Source organism: Hibiscus syriacus, unplaced genomic scaffold, assembly GCF_006381635.1.
Source record: "Hibiscus syriacus cultivar Baekdansim isolate YM2019G1 unplaced genomic scaffold, ASM638163v2 tig00113123_pilon, whole genome shotgun sequence".
NCBI lineage: Eukaryota > Viridiplantae > Streptophyta > Magnoliopsida > Malvales > Malvaceae > Hibiscus > Hibiscus syriacus.
Window position 1 is genome coordinate 2,093,795 of NW_024063443.1, and position 13,091 is coordinate 2,106,885.

At 35.0% G+C, this 13,091-nt stretch overlaps 2 protein-coding genes across 2 annotated transcripts; one reads left to right on the forward strand and one right to left on the reverse strand.

Annotated features, from left to right (window-relative positions):
* Positions 1–621: 621 nt before the first annotated feature.
* LOC120185408 lies at positions 622–1,546 on the forward strand. Its single transcript, XM_039189634.1, has 3 exons — positions 622–685; positions 935–1,046; positions 1,206–1,546. The coding sequence occupies exons 1-3, from the start codon at positions 622–624 to the stop codon at positions 1,447–1,449; spliced, it is 420 nt and encodes a 139-aa protein (XP_039045565.1). The 3' UTR covers positions 1,450–1,546.
* A 1,219-nt stretch (positions 1,547–2,765) lies between these two features.
* LOC120185454 (zinc finger protein ZPR1-like) lies at positions 2,766–9,034 on the reverse strand. Its single transcript, XM_039189665.1, has 16 exons — positions 8,841–9,034; positions 8,704–8,748; positions 8,591–8,631; positions 8,404–8,485; positions 8,199–8,243; positions 8,025–8,081; positions 7,819–7,878; positions 7,610–7,737; positions 7,116–7,377; positions 6,668–6,734; positions 6,047–6,117; positions 5,882–5,971; positions 4,708–4,816; positions 4,175–4,266; positions 3,711–3,816; positions 2,766–3,019 (listed from the first exon to the last, which is right to left on the reverse strand). Exons 1-16 carry the CDS (start codon positions 8,964–8,966, stop codon positions 2,916–2,918), a joined length of 1,485 nt encoding a protein of 494 aa, XP_039045596.1. The 5' UTR covers positions 8,967–9,034; the 3' UTR covers positions 2,766–2,915.
* Positions 9,035–13,091: the final 4,057 nt, after the last annotated feature.

Here is a 13,091-nt window from a genome sequence, read left to right on the forward strand (position 1 = left end):
TAATTGTATCCATACCATAAAACTTAATATAATGAAATAGCCTTCATCATAAAATATTTAAGCTGAAAATTTATTTTATTATTCTATTTTTTAATTGTAGATTCTCAAATATATTTTTTAGTTGAAGTTAAAAAAGGAGTTTGCTAGTGTAAAACTAAAGAGGTTAACCTGTTTATGATATAACACATTCTTCCCAAAATTTTATAGGGACATTTGATTTCAACTTGAGAGTTCTAACAACCTCTAAAAGAAGTTTTGTAAATAATAATAATAAAAACTGTGTTGTTTTGATCCTAAGGCCTTCGTTATGATGCCAGCTAGCTGGTTTACTTATGATACATGCTCCCATGGTTGACATAGCTGAAGTGTTCCTATGGTTGATGGCTGCTGGCACCATACTGTGTGCTTCATATTGCTCTGCATGAAGTGTTAGAGAAGCCATTATCGAACAGGACAAACTACTAGAGGTCTCCATTTTTGCAGAGAAACGATTTTAAAACTTAAATACCGAGCCAGGTATGATTGCTTATTAACTAAACAAACCATTAATAATGCCCAAGTTTTAGTAAAGCTCAGTAATGGTAAGGTAAACAACAGTAACCCAGAGATTTGTGTTCAACTATGGAGGTCGGTGGCGCGCGCCAGGAAACTGGAGCTGACGAAGACGACGACGTTTGGGATGGAGGTGAACCGCCGAATTTTTCAAATTTTACGAAGTATATGTTATTGTGCACCTTATTCTTTGTCCAGAAATTCTGAATACTGAAGAGGTAGAGAAGGGTCCACATCAGACAAACCTTATCGAGTCCCGACCAATGAATTCTGATATCCAAACCTACAAACACTATCCGCTCAGTCTCATTCCACTTAGCGTTGGCTCTTCTTTTTTATTTATTCCATCCATTTTCAGGTTGCTATCAATGGCGCATTTGATAACTCCTGCTCCGGCCACCGCAGTTCCCCCCCATTGCCAAACCCAACAAGCTTATATCCCCCACTTTGCACACACCTCATCATGTCTCGGATGACACACTTGTTCATCGCAGGTTTGCATATTCAACCCCCTTTTTATACTGTATGCAGATGTATACGATTGTATATGCCGACGTTTTTTCAGTTTGATGGTGGTACGGATTCAAGGGAAACCCCATTAACTACTACTTACTAGGTTTGATGCGGATGATGAGATTGGTTCATGGGTGCAGGACCCTGGCATTGGGCTTGGCAGGGGCATTGTTGGGATTCAGTGTTGGTGACCGGAAACGAGCGAATGCAGCAGCTAGAAGGCCGCCACCTCCACCACCAGCAGAGAAGAAAGACCCCAGTGTGAGTGGTGTCCAGGCGAAAATATTAGCTAGCAAGAAGAGGAAGGAAGCAATGAAACAAGAGGTCGCTAAATTGAGGGAGAAAGGAAAATCTGTCGGTGCCCCATCACCACCATCTGAATAGTTCGGTATTTAGATCACCAATCGTTTCGAAAATGGAAAATTTGTACTACTATTGAATTCTATAAGCAAGTTTGTAAACTTTCCATTCATTCCAGGCATTTCCTGTTCAATAACGAAGAATGTACATCTATGGAGCTAATCTTATGGCAAAAAAATAGAAAAATAAAATATTAACATTCCATCATTGCCTTGATTAACTATAGTTTGGTGTTACTTTCTAAAAAGCATTTTTAGTTAAAAAATTGTTTTTAGCCGTAAAATTAATATTAAACGGATAAAAATAATAATAAAAATTACAGTAAAAACAGTGGCTTCAAACCAACAATAAAAGTTAGGTTTTTTAATTTTTTTTATTTTCAAATTTATATTTGGGATCAAATTATAATTTTACTCTTACTAATGCATTATCTCCACTCAATTATGTATTTATATTTTATTTTAGTCATTTAATATAATAATTTATTTTAATTATTTAAAAGTAAATAAAATTCATATTTATATATTAAAATATTAATAATGAGTTGTTATAAAATATGTTTTTATTATAATTTAAATTGATATACTCCATATATAATAATGATTTTTAATTTATTTATTATATATATATTTGAATGGTGAAAAGAACAAATATATTATATAAATTATGTTATTTTAAATGAGTGATTGTTGTTGAATTAGAATAATTAAACACTCTACCTCATTATGAAATGGAATCAATGAGAGATGTCATAACTTCTAATTTAATAGATTCATTTTAATTTACAAGCATTAATGTATTTTTCTATAATATTCTCTCTGTCCAAACAAGTATTTAAATTATTATTTCATAATAATTTTATATATACATATAAAAAAGTATTGATAATATTTTTTTAATAAAACATTTCATTTATAAAAATATTATTAATGAGTTATATTAAAATATTATGTCATTTTTTTATAGTTTAAGTTGATATATTTTATATATTATAATATTAACAAATGTTAATATAATTTAAATTATATAATTTGAATTTACAACATAATAATTATAATGAACACTATTTTTCAAAATCATTTTTTAACAACAATCTCAAACAGATAAATTTTAAACTACACTTTTAGACGATAATTTTAAAAAATTCTTTTTCACATCACTTTTCGAAAACATACCAAACTGACCCTAAATGTATGTGATAATATGCTTGACAAGAACAGTAAGGTTGATTAGGGAAAATCTGAATTATAAAATCCAAAATCATCTGAAAAATATATGGATGACAAAGCAATATCATCCAAACAAATCAAATTCTATAAATTAGTTTGAGGACAATGCTTTTGAACACATTGTTTCATTCCGGCAGCTAGTTTGGATTGTTTTTGCACAACACTCGTTTTGTCGTTCAGTCATGTTCGATTCGTTGAATAAGGGAACAAGTGACCCGAAGGCCGAAGCTTGCTCTCAGATACATATCATTTGTAGTCTATCTATCCGCTCTTGTTTTTGTCGTATGCGGCATCAGCCGAGGTGGTGTCAATGTCATTCAGACCCAATTCTTCGTTTTGCTCCAATGATCTCTCATATTCCTCAACTGCACAAAACAATCCAAGTTCTTTTGAAATGAACCAAATAATCCGTGATGATAAAAACATGAAGAGAACCATAATTGAAGCATAGGGCCCAGAATTCATTTCATAACCTCCCTTATCTTATCTTCCCCATTAGTTCCTTAACTTCTTTTACTCCAAACTCTTGATTTTCCATGAAGAATCCATTTCTCCCATGTGTTCAGATATGCATATCAGGGTGCATCCTAATATGTGGAAAAACTTGAAAATTTTGACTATGCCTGTATCGAATGTATGCATATACCAACACTAATCTGTGAGTTTGGGTAATATAGAAATATCAATAAGGAAGAGCCCGGATATGTAATATAACTGTTATGGTAAACTGCCAAAGAAATCGAGACCTTTTATGGTTCCTGATCTATCACAATTGAATACGAGGTGATTTTCTTTTTCCATATGCTCACAATTTAATTGTCTACATTATACACACACGCGAGCGTGTGCGCGCACATGCACACACAGAGTGATTTCCTTCCTAAAAGGCATAATAGAGAATGCAAAGGCAATCATAATGATCAATGCATGGCCAGGAATTAACCAATATGGCCTTCAGAGTTCAGGTCCAGCCCTTTGTTGCCCAACAAAAAATTATTCGAGAAAAAAAAAGGGCAAAAGGGACATCCCCTTTTTTGTCAAGATTAGAGAACTTACAAATTAACTGATGGTCATCTTTAATATCATCAGTTGTGGGTGCAATGAAAGAGTTGGCTAATGCATCATCGAGAACTAAAGTCCAAGGTTCTGACATGCTCAGAATCTGCAAAATAGCGAGAAGACACTCATCTGTGAGGAGAAAGCTAGGATTTTCATTCTTCACTTTATAGGGCATTTGGTATTTGTCTCATTCTTCAAGAAATAGAAGTGTCAAGGGCTAATGGATGAAATATATCCTCATATCCTTCCATGTACATGAAACCAAAACACAAGAACAAACTTATGAATCATGTGTCTTTTAAGTGAAAGTGATACAAGGAAAGGCCATAATCTTTGTTGCTAATTTAGCATATTAAACAGGACCTTGAAATGCCACACATACTGGTAGAGCTGAAAAGGACTGGTATTCAATGCACTCACATTAATAAGAATTTACAACAGAGGCAGTGTTAACACAGTACCTTGTTCAAACTAGCTTTGAAGTCTAGCCACTTGTTTTTCTTAGATTCATCAAGACTATCCCCAAAAGTAAATCCATGCACTCTCTCAAGGCCTGCATATGGACACAGGATATGCACAATTAAAGCCTTATCCATGCAACTTCTCGTCAAAGACATGGAAACATAAGAAACAAGGTAGTAATACTTTGCCAAGGACATCAAATCAAAAACTTGAAGTAAAATGGAAGGTTAAGCTGTAGGTAGTAGCAAATTAGCCTACTGTTCTAGAAATTTAAACCAGATCTGGAATAGATCCTTTTCAGGGTGAAGTATCAAACTTAGCAGACAATGGTGGATGAGGACAATAAATAGCAAAATCAGCAAGCAGACTGAAAATCTAGCCTCTCTCAGTTCTGGTAGATATCAAGACCAGGCTAAGAAGATAACCATTCTGGGGTCACACTTGGCAAATAATGGAAGATGAGGACTATAACAGAATCAAAAAGCAACAGAAAATTCACATGAAGAAAACAAATGAGCCGAGCATTACTCACTTTCGCTAATTTTTGTAATAAGACCTTCAACTGTTGTAACTATCCCACCGAGTGTGCCACTAGCCAGCTCCAATTCTAGTTCTGGGACTTTTACGCTTGCAGTATCTGACTGAAACACTTACAGGACCAATAGTTAGATAGCTTGCCATCAGTCAAGAAAAATATGTTGACAAAAAAAAATGCTTCATTCCCATGAAATGTTTGTTACATGTATGAAGGCAAGTTAACACTATTAGAAACTTATGGTGACAAGAATGGGATGTAGTGTTGACTTAAATTGCTAAATTACAAGCTAAATTAATGACCAAAGTATGCATTGATAGAACTTGTTACAGTTGTGAAAATATATTTCCTTACAGCCAAGATATGGCAATACGTGGATGTAATCAGCCTTTATGTGTGATTCCTGTTTTTTGATAGAATAGGGAGACCTCATTAAAAAACCCCTTCATACTCAACGAAATATGAAAATTTCGTCGAGCATTGGAAGGAGGAAAAGAGTGTCTCATAATTTTATTGAAACATCGAACATTACAACTTAGAAATCATCAGAAATAACATCCAGTATAAACCAAACAATACAAAAACCCCCAACAAACACTATTGTGAAGCATAGACTTCCTTTTCCTATTGATTGTGTGCTGGAATCAAGGCTCCTTATGGATAGTTTCTTATCTTTTCACTTCCATATTCAGATAAGAAAATTGTCTTAAAGTCAACCTACCTAGCGTTCCTAAATCAAATAACCACATTAAGTCCACATTTCACCCCTTCCTTGGGCAACAAGATTCACAGCCAATAGAATCCTAGAGGTCTACATATTAATACAAATTGGTACAACACCATTCTCAGACTAAGTCTGCTTCAGTCAAAATATAGCTTAGTAAATTTACCTCTGGATATTACACCAACAAGAATCTTAAAAACATTCAATTAAAAACTAGTCACTATTGCAAACAAATACACTATATTTGTCTTGTAAAATCGAGTCCTACTGCCAAAAAAAAAAGGAAAAGGAAGGAAAACAAAACAAAAACCAGTCTACATTGTGGTACATACATAAAGTGTTAACTTATGCAAACAAACACCAGAAGAGTAGCTAATGTAGTATTATGCTGAGAACCTGGTCACTATTGCAATGCATCTATGAAGAATGATATTTATCAGAACCAACCTTTATAACATCACGGCTTAAATCATTGACGTTTTTCACACACAGGGTTATTTTCTTTCCCTTCTCAGGAATTGGTCCACCAGGCTTCAACTGCAAGGTAAGCATGGTTAGTAGCCACAAACTTATTGGGAATAAAAGTGCAGTAGAAACAAAATCACCACCAACCTCAGAATTTCGGTAGCCACAACTGTCACATGTGGATGCCATTACAATAACTTCTTGAAAATATGGAATCCCTGTATGTGGTTAAGCCAACAAAATTATAGATGAACTTCACAGGATATCATGATGTGACGACACATAATTCAAATAAAAAGGTCTTGCAACAATATTGCTAAGTCTGTAACTGAGTTATTGACGGGCCAAGGAACTTGGGCAGGTGAGGGGGATGTGTTTGTATTGACCATAAAATAAGATGTATGTATCAGAAAATCATTACTGCATAACTTATATCTGAGATGCAATTACCGTTCCATCTCAATAAGAAAGACCAGCACTCGTGTTAACAATAAATTTAACTCGTGTAAAAACATTAGAATCTGCTTCACCTTACACTCAGAGTTCTACAGTAAAGCAACATATCAACATTCAAAACATCTATAACTTACATACTTCATATTAGCAAACTGAAAAAGGAAATCACGATGAATAAATAACTATGCATTTTTACTCAAAGTCAGATACTCGTTATGCATAGCCCTAAAGCTGCCAAGCTGGATCTAACCATGAAGCAGAAATGTGATGTTTTGCTCAAAATGCAAACCATGACAATATTATGGAGGATACTGGTTACATACATCCGAGTCTCACAACTAGCGGCACAGGCTCCACAAGTTGATGGGAAAGTCATCACCTGTTTAAAGGAAAGAACAGGTACCAAAAAATAGGCATAAAGGGAAATTAAGACAAAATACTAAATCCTAATGTACAACAAAATTAAGCATATCTAGACGGTTTTCTTTTCTTTTCATTTTTTATAATGATGGCAACATTTAGGATAACAGGGAGAGGAAGAGGATAAATTCCCATTGCCATTGCCATTGCCAATGCCAATCACAATCTCTGTCTCTTATCTTTTTTCTTGTTTTTTTTTTTTGGGGGGGGGGAGGGGGTTGGGTTTCAAACAACAGGCAAATGAACTTAAAAATCACTTTTCTTAACCTCACTCTCGTTAAATTAGTTCTTCTATTTCTCCAAAATTATCTGTATAATTTAATAGTTGAAAGCGGTTTACCTCTTCAGGTGCAGAATATCGGAATAAGGCCTCAGCAATTTCAGCACTATTACTCTGAGCAATGGCCTTTTGACCAGCTGCTGCTCCAACTGATCCATGTGGTTGTCTTCTTACTTGACCAACATCATTGTTTATTTCTCTCATAGATGCTTCAGGTGCATTCAACTGCGACAAGTCTACAAGATATCCCAATGCTGCTTGTTGTTCAGGTGTTCGATCATAGAATCTAATGCTCAATGATGGATCAGGAGATGGAGCAAACCTGATGACATTATCATATTCTAATGTAAGCTAGCTAGAATAACCCAATTATTGATTTAATTTTTTTGTAGTTAAACTTCAATTCTTGTCCTGGGGACAAACAACACTCTGATCTTTCATATGGAAGCAACTGCTTTACATTTCAACAACCCATCAAGACAAAAGCATAAGTCCATAAGAAAAACAAAAAATTATTAAAATAGTGCTTTCTCAATTATAATTTTTCCTCTTACGGGTTCTCAATAAAGCTGTTTCCAGCAGGGTCATCCAAGATGAAGGTGAAGGGAGACTCTCCTGTTGCACAAGCTTTCAGCTTCAACAAAAACTGGTCAATTGCTTCTGCAGTTTGAGGATCAGCTTTCTGTCCAGTAAAAGAAAACCATGTCAGGTACTGAAAACTACGTAGCATCAAGCAACACCAAATGTCAATCACAAAATAAACCTTGCGTTCTTCTTGAAGGGCTTGTAGTCCATCTATAGCTCGAACTAGTATTCCCTCCACCTAGAAGCATTATACAATATCCGAGTTGGTTTCAAAAATAAGAGGAAGAAAATCCAAATTTTAAAGTAGATATATGGATGGCCTCCGTGAAGCACTGAAAAGTTAAATAAAGCAAAACATAATAGGCAAGAGGTTCAAGAAAATACTGTTGATAGACTTCCCCGCTGAGCCTCAGGTGGGATCTCAAAAACTAGTTCAGGGATCTACACAATTCAATGTATTTCAGTTGAGAAATACATATCGGGGAAAAAGAGTTGAACATCAATAAAACATAAACAGAAATGTAAAAATGGGATCATGAACATTTTAAGAAACTGTACCTTTATGGTGGCAGACTCCGATTTCACCACTTGTCGAATAAACATCTACAGTAAAAAGAGACGTATTGGTAAGGCATAGATATCACTTGTTACAGACAATGCTAGTTCAAATAGTTGAAAAGGTATATGGACACAAACATAAATCTATATAAAACAAGAAGAAAGCATTGGTTTTTTTTTTAAAGAATCAAGTAGGAAAGACAACTTTTGGATCCCCTGATTGGACCCCCAAACGGTAATGGCATCCCTTGGGTTGAATTTCACCGGCAAATTGAACTTCATTGTTCCTAATATGGACAAATAGAAGCATGAAAAAAAAATATCGAAAAGAACATTTTTTTAATGAAAAGAATAATTTTTTTCAAGCATATAGTAAGTAAAAGTTAGATTACCTTTCACCACAATGCGGGCATTCAAAAGCTGAGAGCAAGACCTGGAAGCAAAAAAACATAAATTACTAAAAAAACAAAAAAAAGGGAACGAAATTGAACACTTTGATAATTACCTTTCTAAAATGAGGGATTGAAGTCAATAAAAACCTTGTTGTTCCCTGTAAACGAAATTTAAATCAATGCAAACGAAAATAATAAAGTAAAAATAAATAAATTAGTAACAGTTTTGTAATAAAAAAGAAAGAAATACGTTCTGAGTGCAGCGCATGCAGAGGCTTTCGACTTCATAAAGAGGAGTGGCGTTATCGTCATCAGCCGATATAGCTTCAACTACTGATCCGACGTCGTCTACAGGTTTCTCTTTATTACTCTCCATTTCTCTCTGGTAATAATAAGTCAGGCAGACGTGGAGACCGAAGAAGAAGAAGAAGAAGAACGGCGGGGAATGTAATAAGAAAGAAAAGGCTTCGAGGAGTTTCCTGAGGTCTGTTACTAGTTTAATCCCAAACAATCTGGAGAAAGCCCAAAATCAAGCCCATGATTATTTGGCTTTTGTATTAGAATACGCTCGTGAAACTACATCAAATCATTAATTAAATATTATAGTTATCCTCTTTCTGATTCACTATCGTTTACCCACTATTATTACTTCAAGGCATAAATCATATTTTCCATACTCATAATTATCCATACTCATAATTATCCGTATTCATAATGTTTCCACTTTGAGATTTCTTCTCCAGCCTCACTCTTGCACTTGATGTCAAAATCCTAACTCATTGAGTTGCTACAACATCCCTCGGTAATCAATTAGCCTTTGGGTCTTGATAAGTTAACATTAACGGATGATTCTACGATACAACAGGCCAACAGCTTAATGTAAGGTTAATTAAAGAAACAACCTAAAATGTTAATTTTTTCCTTATTTTTTCGGATACAATCCTTCTTCGTAAGATTTTAAGTTACAATTGAAAATATGACATTTTTCATAATATTTTCGATTTAATTAAAAATGTTAAACTAACGTTAACATTATCTATTTTTCTTCAACTTCCAATTCAAGCTTCACCTCAACTAGAGATGAACATTTGTCGGATTTCAATCCGATCCGGATCGGTTTTTATCCGATCCGGTTTTTTCTCATAGAAAAAAACCGGTTTATAAAATAATCGGTTCGGTTTTTAACCGGTTTGGAGGGTCGGATATCCTAACCGGTGTAACCGGTTTCGGTTTTAAAAAAACCAAAAAAACCGGTTATAAAAAAACCGATTTTAATATTCCAGATTGCTCATAGGGAACCGATTCCCCCCCAAGGGGGTACCGATTCCTCACTGAATGGTTTGGCTCTGAGATTTCCAGAATGCTCGGAGGGAACCGATTCCCCCATAGGGGGTACCGATTCCCCCCTATTCAACGGTCGAAATATTTGAATTTTACACTTAGGGAACCGATTCCCTATGAGAGGAAACCGATTCCCTATGAGAGGGTACCGATTCCCCCACGCTCCAAGCATTTTTATTAAATGTTTTCACACTTAAACGGCTATATTATCTTCATTAATTATCACTAACGTTCAGAAGTGATTCAAGGTGTATTTAAGCAAGCTTAGAAGCCATTGATCAAAGACAAGAAACATCAAGCAACTAGAATCAAGAGAGAATCAAAGAGAAAGCATCAAACCTCAAGTTCGATAAATTCAAATACTTAATTGAAATACTTAATTAACTCAACATAATTGAAATACTTAAATACTTCCAAGTTTGATAAATTCAAATACTTAAAAACTTCCAAGTTCGATAAATTCAAATACTTAAAAACTTCAAGTTCGATAATTGAAACAAAGTTTACGATAATTGAAATAAAGTTATAAAATAAACTACATTGCCATCTCTTCTTCATCATCTTCGCCTTCTTCGTTTGGAGGGGATATTCCAAGTTCGACTTCTTCAATGTGTAAGTTTGCTTCCAAATCGGCATCAATTGCATCTTCTAGGGTGGTGATATGTTGCTTACGAGCCGCTCCATCCAAATAATCCTTTAAACAAATGCATACTTCCACCGACTCGGGACTTAGTCTTGATCTCCGTTGCGATATAACCCTGCCACTAACAGAAAAAGCGGATTCCGAAGCTACCGTAGAAGCTTGGACGGTTAGTAAATCACGGGCCATGGCGGCTAGAATCGGAAATTGTGCTTCCTTTTCTTTCCACCAAGCCAAAATATCCAAACTTTCAAACTCTTCAAATGTCATTTTTGATAGAAAATCGCATGACATATAATTTCCCAACTCGCTACTTGGGGTGGTAGTACGTGATCGTTTGGATTGGGAATTTACAAGAGTGTTAAAAAGATTCAAATTTATGTTACTTGGACGTCTACTAGATGATTCCGCATTCATTCTCATTTGATCGTGTATTACACTACTTGATCCGTATTTAGTTAAATAAATTGCAAACATGTCTCGAAAACATTTGTTAAAATAATTTATTTGGTTTTGGACAAAGTTTGGTTCATCATCGGTTAGATTAAAAGCAAACGCAATTTGTTCAATTAGTGTTTCAACTCCACCAACATTTAACGTTGGGTTTAAAGCGGCGGCACAAGTAAAAATGGGGGGAATCTCCTTAAAATATTTTAAAAGTATTTCCTTCATTGCAAAGCCAATTTCTTGAAAAACTTCGGTTTCAAATTCAAAGTCATTTAGTCGGGTAGCCAACAAAAATATTTGATTAAGAACCAACGGGCTAGTAGGGTAATAAACACCGGATAAAAAAGTTGTTGCATTTTTAAAAACCTCAAGCAAATCGGTTATTTTGACTATAGTTTCCCAACTCGAATCCGGATAAATGTTTGGGACATGACCCCTCTCGAAAAGCCGATCGTGAAATGTTTGCAATGTTTCCCTTTGCCTTAAGGCAGTATGCATCATCATTCAAGTTGAGTTCCAACGAGTTGGACAATCCAAATTAGGACCCAAAGCTTTTTTATTAACGGACTTACAAAATCGTTTATAATCATTTAGTCTTTTGTTGTTGTTACAAAGAACCGATTTTATCATTGTTTTAAATTCTAATCTAATCGGCTCAATAACCTCCAAACCGGTTTGCACGGATAAATTAATTATGTGTGCAACGCAACGGGTATGAAAAAATGCACCGTCTAAAATCGGTGAAAGTAATATTTTCAATCTTGGAACCGCGTTTGTATTATTCGATGCATTATCAAAGGATATAGAAAAAACTTGATTTTCTAATTTATAAAGACAAATTACCCTTTTTAAAAGTGTAAATAAATTAGCACCGGTATGCGGCTCACCGAATAATTCAAACGCGATTGTTCTTTTCATCATTTGCCAATTATCTTGATCTAACCAATGTGACGTAACGGCTAAAAAAGAATTTCCGGTATTATGAGGGGAACTCCAAACGTCACATGTAAGCGACACACCATAACGGTGTTCTTGGAATCCTAAAATCATTTTTCCCTCGCCGTACGCCACATTTTTATAGCATCTCTTCTAAGGGTAGTACGACTTACTTAAGTATAGCGTGGTTGCATTAGTTGTTGAATTGTTATCGTGAAATCTTCATCATCAAAGTGGTCGAACGGCAATGCTTTTGTAATCACGAACTTTGTAAACGCTTCTCGTAATTTTTCGTTGTCGTAAACAAAAACATCACCTTGCGGTGTAAGATTCGATTGACTAGGATCCGATCTTGAGCGAAGTGCCTTGCATGATTTTGTCAAATGGTTCTTCAACGTTGTGTTTCCTTCCGATGCAAGAAACTTTAGACAAAGTTTACAACGCGCCCTCCTCGAGCCATTTGACATGTCACATAAATCGTAGTGATCCCAAATGTCTTTGTTTCGAGTGTGTTCGATCACTATCACGACTTCAAGATTTCCCCCGACGGAAGATTCAGCCGTGTTACTCATGATGAACAAAAAATTACAAAAGTAAGATTTGAGAGATGTTTAAGTGTTGTGTAATAAGATTTGAGAAATTTGTAATTAACCAAATACATCCCCAACCTATTTATACATGTTTAGGGTGGTAAAATGGTAATTTTTTAAAGAAAAAAAGGTCAAAACGGTCACAAAACCCCTCCAACGGCTAGTTTTTAAACCCAGACCGGTTTTTTTTTTCCGGATAAAAACCGGGTTTTTAACCGGTTTTTTTCAAACCGGTTTTTTATCCGGTAAAAAAACCGGTTAAAATAACCGGTTTAAAAAAAATCTGATCCGGTTAAAAAAAACCGGTTTTTCTCAAATCCGGTTTCAGATATTTTTTTCGCAAAATCGATATTCGAATTTTTTGTGCACCCCTAACCTCAACCCCACCCTTTACAAACTGAAGAAAACATGAAAAATGAAATCTCCTCTCATTTACTGTTTTCTTACTGAAAACGAAAGAAAGTATGCCAATGTACACTCATCATTTCTCATTATTCAAAGTTTGGTTAAATGGCCTTGTAAGGCCTTCCGTTTTTCAATTTTCACT

Bases quoted from the DNA above. Each gene is read 5' to 3' on its own strand.
- LOC120185408 (XM_039189634.1), top strand. From the start codon at position 622: ATGGAGGTCGGTGGCGCGCGCCAGGAAACTGGAGCTGACGAAGACGAC. The intron at 686-934 runs GTGAACCGCCGA...GGCGCATTTGAT, and splicing joins CGACGACGTTTGGGATGGAG to AACTCCTGCTCCGGCCACCG. The intron at 1,047-1,205 runs GTTTGCATATTC...TCATGGGTGCAG, and splicing joins GACACACTTGTTCATCGCAG to GACCCTGGCATTGGGCTTGG.
- LOC120185454 (XM_039189665.1), bottom strand. From the start codon at position 8,966: ATGGAGAGTAATAAAGAGAAACCTGTAGACGACGTCGGATCAGTAGTT. The intron at 8,244-8,403 runs GTTGTCTTTCCT...TTTTTACTGTAG, and splicing joins TCCAATCAGGGGATCCAAAA to ATGTTTATTCGACAAGTGGT. The intron at 7,378-7,609 runs GTAAGAGGAAAA...TAATGTCATCAG, and splicing joins AACAGCTTTATTGAGAACCC to GTTTGCTCCATCTCCTGATC.